Here is a 22,276-nt window from a genome sequence, read left to right on the forward strand (position 1 = left end):
CAAAGCCCTCTGGGAGCTCTCAGGCACAGCTTGGCAGCACATGACCAGAAAGATTCCCCTTATGAACCGCCGCCTTTATATTCCTCCCTCCTAATCTACACCCTCAGGCGTTCCTTTACACACTCTTCATCCTCTCTTCCAAAATCAATCACGCCAAGGTCTCTTTTTTAAATAGATCTGGCTGCTTATGAAAATCAAATTTCTTACTCATTGCAGTCAGGCGATCTGTGACTCACGGGCCAAATATTTTTCCCTCAAAGCTCAAAGTCACTGTGAGCGGTGGAAAATGAAACCCTGTAATTATTCTATAATTCATGCTTTCTCATCCCAGCAGTGTGGAGTCTGATCCTCGTTCGGAGCTTGTTTTTCAACTGCACGGCTCGGTCGGCTTTTTTTTTTCGGAAAGCGGATAATCCTTGCGTGGATCGAACCTCGAGCCTTCGCGCTACATACGACGCTCGCATAGCTGTGGTCAAACTCCATCATCTGTAATTGGATAAAAACCAGAAAAATAGCAGTCTGGATCTGCGGAATGACAGTGTTTTCTGGGAAAGTGGGCCAGGTTTGTTTTAAAAGGCGAACAATGCATTTAGAGACTTCAAAATCACTTACGACCTCACTGGAAAAGAGACAAAGGGGAACATTCGCTCTGCGTACGCACTTATTTGTCCTCTGTCTTAATGCGGTTCCGTCACTGTTTGTGTACGCAGCGAGTCCAAGGGGGCGAATCAAAGCTGAAAGATATCGAAGAGGGTAATGGCCTTCTGCGTGATAGATGGCAAAGAGATGGATGAAAAATAGATAGGCCATTTTTCATGAAACCCAGGCCTTTACTGCAGGTGGGATTAGAGGATGAGTGATGTTGGGCCAGTGAAAGTATTAATATATCATTAGTATTGATCTTTTTCATTAGCAGCGCTGTCTGCCCAGCAGAATCTAAGCACTATTGACTTGTGGTACAGGAGAGTGCTTCAGCTGGGCTCCGTATGATCGATGCTTCGTCCTCTCATCCACACAAACGTGCTTTTTCAAAGCTTAAATACTAAGCTGTAAACATAAAAATGCTTTTTGTGCTTTATAAAGCCCTAAAGATATATATGACATCTTCTACAGTTTGATTTGTGCTCTTATTGTTGCCCAGCATTTTTTAGATTATTTATTGCCCTGCTGAAAACAACATCTTAAACTCAGACCTAAACTGGTTTGTTGGTCCAACCTGGTCTGGTCAGCCTGGTGTGTTGACTGGTATTTTTCAGCTGGTTAAGGTGGTAGACCATCTGGCCACCCAGCTAAACAACTTAAGAGACCAGTTGAAATCAGCTAAGACCAACAAACCAGCTTATGTTGGTTTAAGATTTGTGAAGCATTGTCGTGTCACCTTTCACATTCGTTTAAAAATATAAAAAACCATGTCAAATAATTAGTGCTGTCAAATAGGTACATTTTTACTTAATCGCATATAACATAAAAGTTTGTGTTTACATAATATATGTGTGTGTATATATATTATTTTATATATATTTTATATACGTAAATGTCTATGTGTGTATATACTGTATAGACACATATTTATACATATATATATATACCGTATATATATATATATATATATATACATATATATATTATAGATTCGATTAATTATGATTAATCGATTTGACAGCACTAAAAATAATACAATGTTATAAATAGTATTATAAAAAATTACATTCTTTTTATATTATTTATATTTATATAAGTATGGGAGCGGTGTGATTGTTTTGGGATCAAAGCTACAGTAAAAACTATAATAATGTGAATTATTATTGTTACAATTTAAAATAACAATTAAAACATCAATGTTGAAAACAGTTGTGCTGCTTAATTTATTTTTTTTTTTTTAATGAAAATTGTGATAATTTTTATTTCAGGATTCTTTGATGAATAAAAATGTTCAAAAGAACAGCATTTATTTGAAATAGAAATCTTTTGTAACATTATAAATGTATTTACTGTCACACTTGCTCAATTGAATGTCCTTGTTGAATAAAAGTATTAATTTCTTTAAAAAATATATCTAATTGACCGCAAACTTAGAGGATAAATAATAAGCAGTGCATTGCTAGACAAATACGTTTAATTCTGCAGTTCACCAAAATTGTCAACAGCTAGATAATGCTTATTATTTACAGTGCGTCAGTGCACCAGACTGCTTTGTGCGGTGCGTATGACAGCTATAACAGCTTGATCTGTTAATGGATACGCTTAAAGATGGGATTCCCAGGCGTCGGGTCGAGTAAAAACAGCATTGCGTAGCTCAAGGGTTAGAGCGTGCTATAATCGCCGCTTCCATGGATGATGACCTCACACTATGTGAGATACACTATGTCTGCCTCTTCGTCTATCTTTCTCTCACCGTCTGCCTGTCTGTCTGTCCGTCTGCTCTGTCTGTGCTCAGACATCTATGTCAGGGAGAGATTTAGACATAGGCACATAAACATATGTATCTGTGACAAGGCCATCAGTCATATCTTTATTTTTAAAGCTAGTGATTTGAAGACTTCCCCCTGACTAATGACTAATGTCTGCCACTTCAACCAAAAAAAGCAGCTCAATTTTTAGTGTCCAGACTGAAGTTGATCTCTGCCGTCCTCTGCTGGACACGGAAAGCAATTGCATGTGGGCTGCAAACTTTTCTACTCATCCTGTGTTTGTCAGAAAATAACTGTACTCTGTCTCTGTCCTGGTGTGTGTGTGTGTGTTAAGCAGGCTTTTCACAGTGGTTTGCTACATATTCTAATTTACTCTGGGATTCTTCAAATTAATAGCCTACATTTTTCGATCATTTAAAGTTTCAAACGGCCAAATATAAAAATGATTGCCACCTACATTATTTCCCTTTTTGTTTTCTTTGGTTTTTGATTAGATTTTGACATAAAACTCCCTATTTTCAATATAAAATCACATTGAATGTATACAGTTAGTCATTTTAAACAAAGTCATTTATACCATATAACTAATAAAAGTTTTTCAACCTGAAAAATAAATGGCAATATTCATATATCTATAATTTCCAGACAGATCTAAAGATCCTGAACTTTTAATATCTGACTCTGGGCTGCAACCATTTACTCTGATCTTGTTTCTAGTTTGAGAACCAACATGTCAGCCGGTCAATCACAGCACAACCATTTTAACTATATTTCTGTCTCTGTCTCGGTTTGTTTGTTGGGGTGCGTGGGTGTTTGTGCACGTATTTGCATGTGTGATTGTGTGTGTGACCCAGCCCAGGCGACAGCAGGACCCCAGCCCTGGCTCCAACATGGGCAACACTGATGATCACAAGATGCGCTAGCGGCATTCACCAAAGTGGGCAGGGATGGGGTCACAAGACCTCCATCACCACAGCAATCTCATCTCCTGATGCCTTGTTTATCACAGGACAGACCAAAGTCCACACCGGTGGGGATGTTTGGGGAAACGGCCTGGTGAAGGGGCTGGGTGGGTTGGGCTGGGCTCAGAGATTCATTCGCATTTGATTCAGTCCCTCGTTTCTTCTTGGGATTTTTGCACTATGTGATACGTTCAGTTTAAGTCCCCCATATCGCCTTTCAGTATGCATGGTTTTCCTACCTATGTTTGCTCTTGTCCCCCCCCCCCCCCCCCCCCTCCCCCCCTATGCAAGGCATCTTATTTTGTCCTATTGTAATGAAATGGCATTTTTCAATTATTTTATTCGTATTGTGTGTGAAAGTCAGGATGTTTACTTTTTGTATTTTCATTTCCTCTCTATATAAACATGTCCGTCTTTGTGCTACTGTACGTAGGAGAAGCTAGTAAATGTTGCTAGGTAGATTTGTGCAGTAGAATAGAACTTTTTTGATGTCTAAAAAGAAAATTCTAGAAAGAGGCTGCTGATGTTGTGGATGAGGAGGTCTTTTCTTCTCCATGTGCTCTGTCTTCCACTCTCTTCCTGTGACAGTCGGTTTAAACATGCTTCAAACAGCAGGAAGTGAATATTGAGGTCAGTGTTAGTGCGCTCTACACAAAATGAGAGTTTTTCACCCTACATCTGCTTGTTCTGTCATTAATGTCAATATTCTACACATTTAGTTCGTTTTAAGCAGGCTTTTCATAGTGTTTTCCTACATATTACTCTGGACTCCTTAAAATTAATGAACATTTTTCTCCAAAATGGAGAAAGTTTCACTTCACCAAATTTCACTTCTTCTTCTTTCTTTTTTTTTTTTTTTTTTTGCTACCTACATTATTTAAATTTCTTTTTTCATTGGATTTTAGTGATATTTTGACATGAAAACTCCTTTCATTAATATAAAACCACCAGGGGAATTTAGGCAGTTGTTTGTCATTATAAACAATGCATTTGCAATATATGCCAGATATGACCCAAGGAGACCCAAAGAATAAATGACAGTGATATTTTGTAAATCATATATCAGTCACTTCCAGACAGATCTAAAGCTCCTGAACATTTATTGTCTGACTCTGTTGTACTGTATAAGCAAGTAAATATAATCATGAATTCACAGACCCTGTGATAGAATGTTATTTTCCACCAGGTCAAATAGTGCGTCCCCTCGTTGAAAGGTCCCGGTTTTGCCCCCTCCCTGACGAAAGCCCTGTTTGAGGTGAAGTAGTGTTTTGGGACAGTCAGTGTGGGTTGACTAGATGTTATTTCTTAAGGGAAAGTTTCTGATGAACTGAAAAGTAAGTAGGAAAGGAAAGACAGGTTAGAAACCAATTGCTAAAGGTACTCTTTATCATAAATGTACAACAAATGGAAGCAATCGTAAATTGACCTCTTTTGACCATTGATTTTGTATAATCAATGTTTAACATAATTTCGTCATTTCATGTGTATGTTTTTTGTTTTATTTACCGCAGTCAGTGGGGTAAGCATTTATGGGTCAAGAATTATTATTTGGGAGGGATGCTGAAGTCAGACGGTACGGCCTACCTCTAGCTTAAACCAAATATACACAAATGAGAGCTTATTTATAAAGAGCAAGTTCATGTTGTCTGAGTGTTGAGGGAAAGCTGATGCTGGTTTAGTAGAACGTTAAAGCTTTATATAGTTGGAGTGGGCTTTTATACCACACAATGGTCAGAGACTGGGCACCAGGAGGTTATTGAGGTCTGGATATATTTTGAAGATGCCAAACCAGAGTCCACAAAACAGAATCCTGCTTTAATTTAATCCTGCAGATCAACTCTCTGCTTTCTAGGTGTGTCTTATGCTATCAGAGAAATACCCTTTGCTGGCCTTCTATTAGTTTCTCTCTCATCCCTTTACTTAATGCTGGCATTAAGGCAAAATACACACCAGGTAGTGGATGGCTCTTTTTTTTTGTAATGAATTAATAAATAAAATGTTTATTTTCATAATTGTTTTAAGTTATTGATGCAGGTATACCTTTGTTTCATTATCAGGTTCCGCTATGATGAAATGTGTATTTCTGTATTGATATTGCTTTCATTTTCCCCTTGGCCCCTTAAGGAACTGGGAATGCTTTTATATGGTCTTTGGTTTTAGCTCTTTTTCTGTTTTTAATTTTAAGCGAGGAGGACTGTTAACTGAAGTGTTATGTTTGATTTGTTTCTTAATAAACTTGTTACAAACCGCATTCTCGCTCATTGTAGTGTGTGTGTGTGTGTGTGTGTGTGTGTGTGTGTGCACGTTTATTTTTTCATGCAGTCCAATGGCAAAATTTTGTATTTATTATTATTATTAACTACATTTTAAAAATACAATTTCAAATACAGTTATTTAGTATTATTCATTAACCCCTAAAGTCCTGAAGGCATTTTTAGAGTTGTTTTTTCTGAGTGACATACACAAAAGTAAAGACTCATAACTCCAAAACTAAAGCAAGGAGAGTCAAAAGGTAGGTATCGTTTGATAGAAACATTTTTAGAAAAAAAAAAGTCTATATTTTTGACTAATTTTAATCATGAGAATCTGCTGTAAATAATGATGTGCAATTCAAATTGCCTCGGATGCAGCGTTTGAGTATCGAGAAGCACCCTGTGAAGCCGTTTGGAACATACGTACTTGGTGAAGGGAGCAATTAAAGACAACATAATTTCCTAATTATCTTCACCTGGAATGTTACCATGACAATGGCGCCCATCACCCCATAGACCTAATTCACAGCAGCGTCATCTTTGATTTGTAAGGGCTGTGAGGGATAGACCTACATCTCTTCAGTGGGTTGTACTGTTATTTAATGTGTTATTGGATTGTTCTGCTGCAAAACACTGGAAACACTATCTTTCGAAGTAATTTCAGTAGACAAAAAAATGAGCTGTGGAAAATTATAAGTGATCTAGGAGCTTTTTACAGCAGATGCCACTGAAAACACATTAGGTCTATCCCTCACTGCCTCGCTTTCATACCTGTCATGGCGCTGCTCTGAATAAGGTCTATTAGCTGTACTTACAACAGGAATTTCTTATTGCTGTTAAATAATTGTTTCAAATAAATATACACTTTATAATGAAGTATTTTAAATATGTGTATGTATATATATATATATATATATATATATATATGTGTGTGTGTGTGTGTGTGTGTGTGTGTGTGTGTATTCCTCGATCTGCTCTCAACTTTAAAACTTCACATGTGACAAAACGTCACATTTACCTAACATATCTACTATTGAACACTTTCTTACTTATGAAACTTCATTAAACTTCATATGAAATGTATGTCAAAAATATATCTCAAACTTAAATTATTCTGTTCATAGAACTTATCCATAGTGCGTGTTTTATTCTGTCTTCCAGTTTGTATTTCCACAGCATGAAGGTAAGATCTTACGGATTTATGAATGATCCGCTCGTTTTAAAATCTTCCCGATCTAACTGACATTTGTTATGACATCCACTTCAAACATTAGAATAACTTTCGTTAACTCTAAAATAAGTAAATCCACTTCACCAGCAAATTACAGGTACTCTTCGACAGCGATGCCATAGAAATATACAGAGCTACCGCAAAAACGGAAGTTCAAACACAATATAAAGAAGCGCTGTGCATTTGTTTCTCTGGCCCAATTACTTCCTTGAAGTGACCATCGCATGTATCCTTCGCTCACAGATTTGTAGGACCCTTTGTGAAGGGATTCAGTTATAGTTCACTTATTGTAGTTTAATATAGGCTACACACGTTTGAAACGCCCCTATAAATTGCGTCCCATTCTCGAAATGCCTTTCAAGAGCACAAAACACCATTTGGGATTTGCCTTGCCTATATCTTAAAAGTCTAAGACTCCCATTAGATGCCCCTGTGCCTTTGCAAAAAATAGAGGAGACTCTGATGTGAGAAAACTCTTTTATTCTAACGTAACATTTCTTGTCAGCCTCAGTTATGAGGTCAAATACTACAACTTTCTTTATTAACTTCAATGAACGCATAACTTTGATGTTATAAAGTCTCGATTTTTCAATATAGAAAAAACTCTTTTCAAATGAAGTCTGTATGCATAACCTGCCTGAAGGAATCCGACTCTGTTCAGTCAAGCATCCAAACAGGCACGGCATCAAAACACTCTCTGTATCACAAGTTATAAGTTTGCGATACATATAGATTTTAAAAGATGAACGCTTTATTTATCAATAGATGGTATTTTTCATATGGATACTATCTTAAAGTATGTTCCATGTTTTTGATCTGAGGAGAGTCTCTTCATCTTGTTAATAGTCTTTGTCAACAAACTTGCTTGATCTTTAGTCTCTTTGAACCAATGTGATTTTTGCACTCTTCATCTGACAAAGCTTTTAGGCAGTAAATATTGCAAAAGGGGACAGAAGCTTTTGATTCTTTGATCTTTGGCTCTTACAAAAACAGTCATAATTGTTATGGACAGGACTCATTTTTTTTCCAGCCACTTCATTGCCTGCAGTCATCCTGACCTCTTCTCTAAAAGACAGTATACTGCCATCACAGTGTATTCATACAGAAAAACAAACATCAACCAAAAAAAAAAGTCTTTTGAGATGGATGATATTTGTAAATAAAAATAATAAAGCAGCATAACAGAGATTGTGTGTGCTTTACGTTAAGGGGACAAAATGTCCCCACAAAGATAGTAGTAACCGAAATCCTTATCCTTCTGGGGACATTTTTTTATTTTTTTAAATCTAAAAATGCTAAAGTTTTCTGTGATGGGTAGGTTTAGGTTTAGGGTTAGGGATACAGTTTGTACAGTATAAAAATCATTGTCGATGAAATGTCCCCATAAAACATGAAAACCCAACCCAAATATATGTTTTTATATTATACTGTGTGTGTATATTATATTATTGGTAGGTGTCTTCTCTGTATCTTAACATTAAAAGAAAATCCTACAAAACCATAAATAACTACTTCTACCTGATTTAACCAATAAAAATGAATTTTGTTGGTTTAAATGTTTATGCATCATCTGTTACCATTTTTTCAGTGTAACATTCAGGCATGAAATGAGTTGCATAACTCTATACACCACTAGATGTCAGTGTATTAGCAGCGATGAAGAATTGATCAGCCCAGCAAGTACGAGTGGCTGTTATTTATATAGTGTACAATACTCCTGATTGATCCATTAAGCAGATCCATGGACTAGACTTGGCTCTTTGGATATTTATAGATCCCAGTGGAGTCTATTTTGTCCTGTCCTCCTTGATTCACAATAGCATTTTGTTACCCAACAGCAAAGTGACATAGTCCTAGGACAGGAGAAGAGAACTGCTCTCTCACTCTCCATCTGTCCATCTGATTCTTTCTCCTTTTCTCTATGAATAATCATTTTATCTGTATATATTCATACACTGTAAAAAATTTAACCGTGATTTTTACGGTAAAAAACCGGCAGCTGTGGTTGCCAGAACTTTACCGTCAAAAATACAGTAGCAACCCGTTATTGGTTTTACAGACTTAAATTTAAATTTACAGTAATAAACCGTATTTTATTATCTGATATAATGTGAATTTACCGTCCTATTGAAGTATTAATATCTGTTTTGTACCATTGTAATACACTGATAACCACCAATCACAGCAGTGATGATAGTCACATGATCAATCAAAGCTCATCACAAGCAGCTCTTCCACAAGAAAGTTAATACTATAGAAGCTGCACAGTGTCATTCACACCATCACGGTAACACACATGACATTTTAAAAATGCAATAAACATTAATTTAACAACATTAAATGTAACATAAAACCCTAATGTACATAACTGATTAGAAAAAACGAAAAAAACTATGAAGAAACATAGTTATTTCAACAAAAATACATCAAATGTGAAGTGTCACACAGGTTTTTCGGTTACGGTACACAGGTTACGGTTTTTCACTGTAAATTATACAATGAGTTGTTCTTTTTCACTTTCAAAAACTGTAAATTTAACGGTATTTTACAGTAAAATTACATTAAATGTACCATTAGATCTATCACAGTTATTTACCGTATATAGTACGGAAACTTTCTGTTAACCAATTAACAGTTTTTCACTGTAGCATTTTTACAGTCTTTTACCGTTAAAATTACGATAATTTTTTACAGTGTACTATATTCAAAGTAATATACCATTAGTCCCCCTCCCCCACCCACCATTCATTGATAAAACAAGCATACATTCGGTGCAAAGACATACATTTTCATAAATCTTATCACCTATTCTTTTACATCCATCATGTTTTATTTATTTTATTTTATGATTATTTCAGGTCGCGAGGTCTCGATCCCGGTCATTCCTGTACATGCACCGAGTCTCGTCTATACCGCCTCCAAAGGCCTTAAAGACAAGGCTGTCTTACCTGTAGGGAGTGAGTGTTTTATGGGAAGTGAAGAAGTATTGATTTGCACTGAAGAGAGCCGCCCACACACACCGAGAGAGATACAGAGAAAGAACGAGATGAGAGGGAACTTGTTTTCGGCTCTTTGGGAATAAAAGGGTCAAGGCCTAATTTTTCAACCAGACCTCCACCTTATATAATGACCATGAACTGTTTGGCTGAATGTTAATGAGGTCCACTTATAACGCTTTGTTACTTGTTGGCGTGTAGATGTGTGTATGGCTGTGTCAAAGTTTACACTCCTCCGTAAGAGGGGGCATTTTTGCTGTCAATGAATGGTGTTTACTTCAGTGTGTTTGGCTTAGAAATATTTACGAAAGCACTCAAATTAGTGTCCTTAGAAATAAAATATTGAAATTAGTTTGTCTGCTTATCATGAATACTTTAATATTCAAATGTCAGGCTAGTCTGTGACCAACTCTAGCTCTTTGTCTTGTTATAATGACCATCCTTGACAGTGGAAAAGGTGTTCATTAAAGTGCAGCATACTTGTTTGTTTGTTCTGGTTGGTCTTTTGGCCAGGATATCCTGGAGCTTTGCTTGGCCTTCGTTCCTGCAGGGCTCTTGTTTCGGAGAGCTCTAAGTGGCTCTTGATGCTGGTGGCTGGGCTGGCAAGGCCCTCAGCAGACCCTGCTTATTCTCCTCTTGGCAGACGCCCATAGTTCTCGCTCACTGGCTTCCTAATTTAGTAACGGCGGGTAAAAATATGCGCTAACGAACAGGGTCTGGTATGTCAGGCTGCCGTCCAAAAGGGGCGAGTGGGAGTGAGAGAGAGAGAGGGGGGGGGGTGGCTTTCCAGAAGATGGCAATGCACAGCAAAACCACAGCACAGCACTGGCGTTCTATAGCACAACTGTTGTTATAGTCATAAAACAGTTTGAATCGAATTATTAAACAACAATATGTAACTACCTCACTACCAGTGTTGGTGCATTACAAGTGATGCGAGTTACGTAATCAGATTAAAGAAAGTACTAGTAGCGCATTATTCAAATAAGTAACGCAATTTACTTTGTTTTCCCATTTGACTGACAGCTCTCCTGTCCCCATGTTGAGAGAAATCAGGAGTAAATGTGAACATGAACAAAATCTCACTTGCACAGAAAAAGATTCAGAATTCCTCAAAATGAATCAAAACAGTGCAACGCAAACTCTTAATGTAAGAGTGTTGAACTCCTATTTTTCTGCAATCCAGAAAGGCAGCACAGCTGAAAGGTTTTTTTGAGCTGCACCCTCTGCTGTACAGATGTGAATTTGCATTTCCTTCAGCCTGAGGCTTATTCATAACACATTACTTTCTGTAAAAAGAAAGTAGCACAATTAGTTACTTTTAGGGAGTAACGCAATACCGTACTTTTACTTTTAAAAGTAACTTTCCCCCAACACTATTAGCTTACACTAATGGAACTCATTTATAAAGGTCTGAAAATGTAAAAGTTGTAGGAGTCTGAAAAATTAAACAAAGAAACATTATGATGTGAAATAAATCAATATTGAAAAGTGCTGGTGTCATTAAAGCAAAATGGGACACACCAAACAAATACTGACAAATCCAGAGTTTGAATTGTATTGTGAAATGAATTATGTATTCACAACAATTTAAAATATGAAAAAATATATTTTATATACACTACCGTTCAAAAGTATGAGGTTGGAAATATTTTTTTTAAATTTTTTAATAAAAAAAAAAAATCTCTTATGCTCACCAAGGCTACATTTATTTGATAAAAATACAATAAAAACAAATATTGTGAATTATTATAACAATTTAAAATAACCTTTTTCTTTTGTAATGTATTTTTAAAATGCATGTATTCCTGTGATGGCAAAGCTGAATTTTCAGCATCATTACCCCAGATGATCCTTCAGAAATCATTCTAATATGCTAATGGTGCTCAAGGAACATTTATTTTTATTATCAATGTTGAAAACAGTTTTGCTGCTTAATATTTTTGTGGAGAATTTGATGCTAAGGATCCTTTAACGGAATAAAAAGTTAAAAAGAACAGCATTTATTTGAAGTATTTTTATTATTTTTTTGTAACAATTTAAAAGTATTTAATGCATCCTTGCTAAATAAAAGTATTTTTTATAAATCTTTGTAATACATTTTAGTGACCACAATTTATATGTATATATCTTTAGAGAACGAACAAAACATATGAACTATAACAGGAGAATACTTCCTCCTTAATGGACACGACAGCTTTGTGTTCCTCACACCTAACAGTTCTTGTCTCATTTCACACTCCTGTCACATGTTAGGGGTCTCTGTCTGTCTCTGTCCCAGTCCCAAACCTGTCCTTACTAATGAAGACAACACGAGGAGCAAAACATGTGCATGTAGTTCACCTTCTTACTGCAAAGCCTTTTTTGCATAAATGTGTTCTTCAGATGAAAGTGAACAAATCAGTCTTGATCTTTCGTGCAGATGTGTGGTTAAGTGTCGATCAATAGCTTCTGTTCGAAAATGGAGATTGTCAGGAGAATGGAAGAGATGCATTTAAATTCAGCAGCTTTGCACACTGTGAAATCCACATGTATAGAGGTGCTTCTGTGCGTCATGTTTTTAAAGGCAGAACCAGATATACGAAGGCTACAAAAAGAGCAAGGGGCGATGTTGGGTGCCAGAGCGTGTGCATGCATACTGTACATGTGCATGCCTATTTGCCCAGCCTTGTTTGCACAAATGTGTGTGTGTGTACAGGTCTTTCTCAGGAAGGATGTGTGTTGGTTGGTCTGTCTGAGACCTCAGGCTTGGCTGTGTCTGGGGGCTCTGAGTCATCTGTTCGTGCCTGCACAGGCGTGAGACGATGGAGGAGACCAGCAGCTGACACAGGCTCTCAGGAGCCCCCTTCATACCTCAAGACTCTTGACTGCGCTCAAGAGGTGTACCGCTTGGAATCCAGACAACTTGAATCATGCATCTTATGAGCAGCAGACAACAATTAAGTTATTCTCTGTGTGTTTTTTTCTGGATACGATCATCTTGACTTGACCTTTGACCTTCAACCTTATTTGTTTGGAAGATGCTTCCATTAATTCATGAGATTTCTGCCTCTTCTGTCATTGTGTCCGTGTGTTGTTGCCTTGATATTTGGTAATTGATTCATTGACCTGGGCAGCTAGTGTGAGCAGGGTGAGGTCATCTTCAAGAGTGGGTGATCATGATGTAATCTCACTGAACTAGATGGCCTTCTGTGTTGTTTATCTTTTAAGAAATAGTTTGTCCTTAAATGAATGGTAACACTTTAGTTTAGGGTCCAATAATTGCTATTAGCTTGCATATTAGGATATTGGCCGTTAGTATAAAGTGGATTAGTGTTACCGATTTGACAAGCTCAAAACGTTTTAGACCCCATTTACACCTGTATTTATCATTGTCCACTTGTGATCCGATTGACCAAAACTCATCTTAATACAGGTGTAAAAGAGGCCTCAATAACAGGTGTAAGTCGCCAAGATATTCTTCCAAAACCATTTTCACATTTTCCACAAAGAAAGACATGAAGATGAGTAAATAATGACAGATTTTTTTCTTTAACAAATGCCACTTTGACAACAGGGCCAAGGGGAAAAAAGCATTTCTGGCTTTTTACAGAAACTGTGGATAAGTGTTGATGCTTTATGTAGCTTCACGTGGCAGTGAGTTAAGGGGACATTTCTACAGACTCCCCCAGTGTGTCTAAGTCTCTTAGACACACTGCCTGCCTAAGTTACACACATTTTACCTACATCTGTAGATTCAAATTGAAACCCAGTCTTTACATGATGACTTTGATCGAGGCATAGATAGTGATAAACGTGTGGTTTGACATGCCAGACAGTAGTCTGGTCACAGACTCAAATTTGCTTCAAAGTCTCAAAGTCTTCAAGTGCTGTATTTTACTAAAAAGCATGACAAAGGCTAACTAACCTACCTAACAAAGACATTAAATGCTACTTTAGATGGTGTTCATAAACCATATGTATGGATGTAACGACTTAGCTGTGTTTAATTACTAATATATATTAGACATATTATATATACTAGAAATGTATTGGGCCTAATGTAGGGATACTGGTGGATGGCTATTCTCGAGTTGGTTTGAACAGAAGTACTCTGTGTAAATTTTCCACATTTATGTTCTTAAGTAATTGGCCCGATATTATGTGGCTGAAGATTATTCGTGTTTCAACAGTTCACCTTAGTAATATAATAATAATCACAGATCTGTTTATTCTAATTTTCACTAGGGCACAAACATTTAATAGATAAATAACGAGGAATTTGATACTGAAATGTGAAATATAGAGCCTAGTACAATAAACAGCAAGACTGTAAAGAGGCGTAAACTTTATTTCTGAATTTTATTTCATTTATTTGCATTATATTTCTATATTATTAGTATTATGTACATCTAGACTGTAAAGAGGCTTACTGTATAGTGAAGCTTTATGTCTGTTTAAATTGAACAATTTTATTTTTATTTATTTTATTGCAGTTCTATATGTTGTTGTTATTATTAATAAGAAATATTTAGGTTTATATGTACTGTATAACAGTATTCTTTTATGAGAAGAAATTTCTAGGCTTCTAAGATTTTAGTGTACTCAGTCATATTGTAAACATCATAGATGGTGTTGTAATTAATTTTATTGAAATGTAACGTTATTTTATTTAGCCCTCAAAATGTATAGAATTTAGAATTTCAACAGAAGCAAAGCCATCCGCACTACAGAAAATATTTTCTGGCCTAAAGCGAAACAAAAGCGAGGGCAGGAAACTCCAGCTCTGTGAAATGCACTGACCTCGTATCACTCCACGATTCCTCGATCTCAATCTTATGATTATTCATAATGAACTGCAACCAAATTTTGGAACGAGAACACAGTTAGTTGGCTGTAAAATTGCATAAGTGGTTTAACACTTCAACAAAGGTGGCTTATTCTGACTCACAGCACGAATGCTAATGCATTCACAGCTGCTGCACTTCTGATAAAGACTGCTATTCACAGAGCAAGCGTGCAACATTTTACCCTATGTTTTAAACAAGGTGTTTGTGCAAGTGAAGAGGTAGTTAAGAGGAACAAAATCACCAACCCTGCCAGGCTGCTCGCAGTAATGGTTGTGATAGTTACAATGAGATAAGCTGTGTTTTTATCCACACAAAGCCAGAATTCCATTCCAGCTTTAAAGCTTTGCAATAGTTCGACATTCAAACTCCATTTGTTTTTGCGTTTCCCGAATCTTAGAGTTCTGTTTATCTCCTAAAACCATATCCTAAATTTTGAAACATAAGCAGAGAACAAATACCCAATTGTTTCCAAACCAAAGCTCCTAACTCCATCTCTTGGTTCGTGTCAGAATGGAAGATTAGCGCAAGCTTTCAAGGTGCCATTGTCTTGCTGTACGGCAACAATGGCGCAATAAACCAGTCACTGTGTTTTGTTCTCTCTCTGTATGTAAATGCTTTTGTAAAAAAAAAATACTTTTAACATGCTTGGAGGAGTGCACATGTGAACATCTTGTCAGCAAGTAGACGCTTGTTTACTGAAGCAGGGCTTTGTTGAGAGAGCCAGCCAGCTGATTCTACACCTCAGGCAAGTCTAACAGCAACATCAGCAGAGCAAGGAGCTCTTCGTCTTTGAGTGTTTGTTCTATCTGAATCTCCGTCGAGGCAGACGTCCAGGACCGGGCCGGTGAGTTCTGTGTCCTTGTGTCCTCATGGCCTTGTGTCATTGTGGTGTTAGCCACAGACAAATGTGACTGATGCTGAAGGAACCAGGAATTTGCAGTTTATTGTACTTGTGCCACACCATCAGGCTGGCTCATAGAACTTTGTTTGCTTTGCCTCGGCCATGGAAATGTGCTGGAATTCTCTTAGACGCAAAAAAATATCTTTTTTCTTCTCCCCTCATTTCTCTTTGGAAAACATTCAGCAACTGGTTTAGTTTTACAGTCAGTTTGTTTAACAAGATCTGAGGGAAAGGTGAGATTAGGACCTCCTATGCGTGGCAACAGAGCAGAGTCGCAACTGCATGGTGTTACCAAGGGAATTGAGCGTTCTCGAGAGGCTGGGTTAATTTGTTACCTTGGCGAAAACTGCATGCTTTTTTTTACCTATATGCCAGATTGAATGACTGGTGAGAGAAAACCTATACAACTATCTATCTTTTAAAAAGAAGCATGTGCTGTTCTAAGCCATTTTTGAAGTAGCATCACTTGTGGAGCACACCTTTAGGACTTAGAATCAAAGAGAGTGTACATGATAAAGAAAATAAAATCTTTTAAGACTAGTATAACATAGGTGTCACATTCACAGCAATGTAATCTTTGTATTCACTTTGGTTTCATGTGGTTTTTAAAAAAACTATTTCAAGAAAAGTTGGTGTAGCTATCAGGTATTTTGAAAAATATTGGTAACGAAACAGTTTTGGTGACCATTGACTGCCATTGTATGAAAAACGAAGTGTGTCGTGATGTAATTGATGCTTTATTGACCTAAACAATCACTAAACAATCCATCCTTTTAAGTACACAAATGCATTTCCATTTTTAAGGGATACTTCTCTTTGAGTAGACAATGTGCAGATATGATGTGATGTTTCCGTCTGATTCTCGTAGGTCACATAGCCAATGGGCGAGACTTTCAGGCTAAAAGTCTGCATGGGGTTCTCTGACCTTTGAGACTCCTCTGCTGTGGTGCTGGAGGTACGCTTGAGTTGTGTGATGCAGAGGTATCAATAATAGAAAAAAGGGGCATCCCTGCTGTAGGGCTGCTATGTGGGTCAGGAGAGGCTCTCTACGGACGGGGAGAGATTGATGAGGAGCACCAGGGAGAGCGCCCGAGCACCAGACCCAGCGTCACACATTCACAGCCAGGCTCCCCGCACACACTCCCCCAGCTCCCCTCCAGCACCACACAGCCTGGCGCTCTTTAAACGACCTTCATGTTACCCTTGTTTTCCTGGGCATGACAAACCTGCAGGGCCTTCCTAGAGAGACGCTTGTTGATCCTTCTGTTGGTCGGTTCCTTTGCGCTGCTTTTTCCTCATATGTGCTATTCTCTATTTTGATTTGCATTTGGCTTTCTGCTGTGGGCTTTGTTAACCATCTGATTGTCTAATACAGGACTGACTGGGGATCAGCCAGCGGCAAACCATGAAACTTCCATGGAAAATGTGTCTGTATCTGATATGGTTTCATCACATTGTATAAGTGAGGTAACATCTAAAGATAAATTTCTATTCAAAGACAATACATACACAGATGAGCCAAAACATCATGGACACCTACCTAATGTGCTGCCAAAACAGTGCTGACCCGCAGAGGCATAGACTCTGAAGACCACTGAAGGCCGAAAGAGGCCACTTCCACCAGGGAACACCATTGTCATGAAGGGGTGTACCTGGTCTACAAAAATGTTTAGGTAGGAGGAATGTGTCAAATTTACTACCTCATGAATGACTTAACCCAGGGTTTGCCACCAGAACATCGCCCATTGCCATCACTTCTCCAGGTCAATGGTGCACACATACATGACCTTCCACCTGATGTAAAACAAAATGGGACTCATTGGAAGAGGCAACCTTCTTTCACTGCTCCAAGGTCCAGTTCCAATGCTCGCATGCCCATTGTAGGCACTTTCAATGGTGGACAGGGGTCATCATAGGCACTCTGATTGGTTTGCAGTTATGCAGCCCCATACGCAGCAGATTGCGAAGCACTGTTGTTGTGATACATTCGTCCCATAACCATTATAAAAATTTTGTGTGACTTGTGCCACAGCAGACCTTCTGTTGGCTCAGAGAGGATCGATGAGCCTTGGGCACCCAAACACCCTGTCGCCAGTTTGTGATTTGTCCCTCCTTGGACCACTGTTGGTAAATTCTCATCACTGTTGACCAGGAGCAATCCACAAGCCTTGCCGTTTCAGAGATACCCAGTCACGTTGCCAAATCAATTAGGCTCTTGTCAAAGTCGCTTAGATCTTTATTCCTTTCCATTTCTCCTGCATCCAACATATTTATTATGAGAATTGTTTACTTACCATCTAATCTACCCAGACCTTAATATGTGGCCTTGTAAGGAGGTGATCAATGATATTCGTTTCACCTAAGACAGGTCATAATTGTCACGTAACAGATAAAAAAAACTTGAATAGAAATGAATTAACTAATCAACAACAGGTGGGGCTGGATAACCAGAGGACAGAGGCGGAGCCGGACAATGTCCGACCAAGGCGCAGCCAGAGGGACGAGGGAGCCCGGTGGAGCCGTATGGCTGATGGTTTCTGGTGTAGCCGAGGGATGGAGGAGCCAGGGCGAAGCCGAAGTGTCGAAAGGCCGAGGTGGAGCAATGGACCCAGAGGCTAGAGGTGGAACCAGGTCACCTGGTCAGACACATGATGTGGAATGGGCTCCAGGGCTTCCAACCTCTTCCACAGTTCGAGCTAGTCCATCGTGGCCTTCGATTACTCGCTCAAGCTGGCATGGTAAAAAACACAGAGCGATCAGGGTAGTGCATAAGGCACGCCAGATGGATGAAGTGTTCTTCCAGTGAACGGTCTCCCTGCTCCAAGCAGTGAAGCTGGACTGCGGGAAGGTCCATGGGAAAACAAAAATCTAAACAAAGCAGAAAGGAAAGACTCCCCAAAGAAACTGTTTTAGGTCCATTCTTCTGTCACGTAACAGATAATAGAAACTCTCACGACAATTTAACTAATCAACAACAGGGAAACTAGGTCACAGAGGGCAGAACTAAAAACACAATGAAAACACCAGGCATGTTACAGTAATGTTTTGGCGCATTGTACATAATCTTGAAATAAAATGGTTAGCATATTTAATGTTAATTATTATTTAAATAAGAAGGATTCAAGAAAGGTATCTAAAGGTCATGAAAATGTTGAAAAACTGGAAATTTAAAAAAAATTCAAAATTTATTCAAAATAGAAAGTATTAATGTATAAATTTCTAAATGTTTTAAAATATATTTTTTAATAAAATAAAAATAAAATAAAATAAATGAATTTTAAATTATTTAATGTATATGCTTTATAATATACAGTATATAATATGCAATACCTATTTTAAAAAAAAATACATAGGAATATTCTAAAGGCAATAAATTAAAAGTTTGACATCTTAGTTGAACTATTTTTATTTAATCATTTAATAATGAAATGTAAAATTTTAGATATAATAAATCAATTTATGTTAACTATTTGGTTGTAGAATTCCACAAGTATTTATATGAGTTACGTTTATTTAATGGTGCAACGCTCAAATATTTAGCTGTGTGTACATTGTAACTATGCAGAGTAACTTACACATCAATTGATGTTCTCAGAGATCTACCTTCCTTCAACCTGCAATAACATGCCTGCTTGCAATTTTGTTTTAATAAATGATTGTTTGATTAAGGTGGGAGTGAAAAATGTACAGAACAGAAGATCTGCAGGAACAAGATTGAGCATCGCCGAAAAGATCTTATGGACCCTCCGCGTTCCACCTTTCTCTGTTTTTGTCCTTCTACCATCCAGATCAGAGCTTGACATTTGCCCTGTTGAGTATAAGGTAACTTTTTGTTAACACATGACTCACTAGTATTTTCACTAGTCCCTTCTCATCACTGTTTTGTTCTTTTGTTCCCACGCAAAATGTTCAGATAAATGACTGAACCGTATCTCTGCATATCCCAGTAGGCATCAGAATAAGATTAATATACATCATGAAACGACGTGAACTCTGTGGTTTCTACTGTTTGCTTTTTGAAAAATGTCTTGTTATGCTCTTACTACTATCTCTCAGTAGTAAAGAATCTTCTCACAGTCATTGTAATATTACCTCTGTTCCTTTTGCACATCTTAAAAGGCAGTCGCTGTCTTCGCTCAAGCATGCCTCACAGTTTTTGGATGGATAATTGTGTGTGAAACCACTGAGAAGTGCCTTTCCTCACCCACTGTTAGCTTCAACAAAAACACCCTTGAATGTAACTGATTCCTCCATCTCTAGAGGTGTTTTGATGAGGCAGATGTTTTTCTGTCGGGATGAATATTACGGAAGAGGCCTATTGGAGGGAGAAATTAGGATTAAAAGCCCTCTGTGTGCCGAGCTCTTGAGGTTTCTTTGCCGGTTGAGTCTATGCCAGACATTTGGAGCTCGTTCTCCTGCTATTGAGATGGAAAAATCAGAGAGAAGGCTATCGTTACTCTCCATCAAGAAGAGGGAAAGTGAAAACAACGAGAAGGGGGAAATCGAGCCGGTGGAAAACATAATAAGTCATCATGTAGCAGAGGAGAAAGAGAAATGGTGTGAAAAGAGCCAAGTAGACAAGCAGAGGCTGTCTGTGACGGATGAGTGCAGGGAAACTGGGCTTGTCTTTCCAGAAGGGCAAACCCAGTCTGATTGATTAGAGCGCCTCTTGAAAAAGGCCTGATACCCAATAGCGTTTCTGAGGCATCTTACAAATGCTCACTTGCGCTTTTGAGAAGTTTTCGGTATGAAATAATAACTGCAATGGTGGAGACCAAGGGATGGTTGTAACACTTCTACAATATATATCTAAATAGTGTGACTTTATGTGTGGTTCAAAGAGTCCCATTGTTAACATTTTGTACATGCATTCATTTTGTTAATGAAACTTCCCTTTTTTATTTATTATTATTTATTTTTTTACTAACCACCATTAATCCCTTCCCCAACTTTTCCAAGTTTGCTGTTTTAGATTTTTATTTTTATTTTTTATTGAAAAAATGTATTCAATATTTTTCATCTTTGTCCTGCAGAAGTAAATAGGAGGTGAAAGTATGAGTATATATTATACAAATGATAAAACCTATTCAGATGACATCAGTTCTGCCATTTAATGTCCCTGATGTGAAATTTTGATTTTCTACTCTGAATTATTTGTATTTGTACACAGAAACGTACATATACTTACGTATCTGTGGTCAAGCATAATAGCGATTTCATCCCTGTACTAATTTTTAGAGGTGTGATGAGACAGTTAGCTCACGAGATGAGACACGAGATTGAGTTCATGAGAATGAGACGAGGCGAGATTTTTAGACAGTATTTTTTAAGAAATCCTCAATGACGAAATACACGACTAGAAAAATAGTCTGCAGGTGCATTTGAAATGTTTTAACAAATCATCTTGTAATGAATGTCATTTCAGTTCTACTTTCTGAGAATAAATTATCATATGCAGTAAAAGACAACAATATAAGCACTGTAAAAGATTTTTCCACAAACCCAACTGACTGGCTTCTCTCCTGTATGATTTCACATGAGTCTCTTCAGACCTTAGAACTGTACATGATTTATGAGCTTCTACAGTACAACTTTTGACCTCCTAACTGAACTCGTTTCCACAAATTGATCATAGAAATAAAAACAGTATAAATAAAACTAAATAACAGTTTTATCTAAGTGCAAACAATAATTGCAACCATAATCAAAGTACTCAAAATCTCAATATTCAAAGAGCAAATAAAGACCACATTTTTTCTTCAAGCATGATACAGAGCTACAGTAAGAGATGGTTACAACTACACAGCCCAGCCTAAGATAGGTTTCATATTGGGAGATATTCGCATGCATCAGGGAGCCGCTTTCAAAATGATCGCGCGTACTCTGTGAATAGGGAGCTGCGGAGCTGAGTGCTCATTTAACAAGATAAGACATTTGTCAGACGCTTAGGCTCTGTTGTACAACGAATCCTCCGCCATGGTCTTGTCAGTCATCTCGTCACGTGATCAGTGAACTCAGATTCCTGCTGCACTATGTTCGACTCTGCAGCCCGTGTTGGATGAGCTGGATGGAATTGAAGCAACTGTTATCCAACTGAATTAAATGGTTCCCAGACAGCAACATAGTGTCGGCCCAGATCCGGCCCACGCGTTGAATCCACATGTACCAGATGTGGTCCGGATCTGGGCCGACACTATGTTGCTGTCTGGGTTTCTATTTCTATAAAAAGCAAAACGACAGTGGAGGCGTAATGTAAATGTAGCTGTGACATATTCTATCCTAACTTCACCGTCACACTCCATCATGGCAATATCGCGAGACAGATTTTCACCTTGACGAGAAATCTCATCACATTTTAATCTCGTGAGATCTCGTGGCAAGAGATCTCGTCACACCCCTACTAATTTAATTTCTAAGTGGCTAAATTAAGAAAGTGTTAAAACTCACCCATATTACAACCACCCCCGTTCTCCCCTACTAAAAAAACAATCCTTCTAAAGTACTAAAGTTGTGTATTTATGATTATAGAAAGTCATTTCCTCAGTTGGAAAGAGTAACCTGAAGGGACTTTTCAGAATTATCCTGTAATGATCTTTGCTCAAAATTGGCAAACCGTAACAAATCTCCTTCCAATTCACTTACTATTTCTCTCTCAGTCTGCTCAAGGTGTAAATGTATTCAACTCTCTTCCCCT

At 37.8% G+C, this 22,276-nt stretch overlaps 1 protein-coding gene across 5 annotated transcripts in view; it reads left to right on the forward strand.

Moving 5' to 3' along the window:
- The window catches only part of cbfb (core-binding factor subunit beta), a 33,451-nt gene extending 27,827 nt beyond the window's left edge, over nt 1-5,624 (forward strand). For 2 of the 5 annotated variants that reach the window (XM_084123964.1, XM_084123962.1), the window contains one exon: nt 3,266-5,624. Coding sequence is in view for 3 of the 5 variants with exons in the window: in XM_084123962.1 (XP_083980088.1) it covers nt 3,266-3,334 (69 nt within the window). In the remaining 2 variants the exon portion in view is untranslated. The remainder of the gene's footprint in view (nt 1-3,265) is intronic. The other 3 variants (XM_084123965.1, XM_084123963.1, XM_084123966.1) reach the window with 2 other exon arrangements.
- Nucleotides 5,625-22,276: the final 16,652 nt, after the last annotated feature.

This window comes from Abramis brama (genome assembly GCF_963993115.1).
Source record: "Abramis brama genome assembly, chromosome: 9".
In the NCBI taxonomy this organism is placed as follows: Eukaryota; Metazoa; Chordata; class Actinopteri; order Cypriniformes; family Leuciscidae; genus Abramis; species Abramis brama.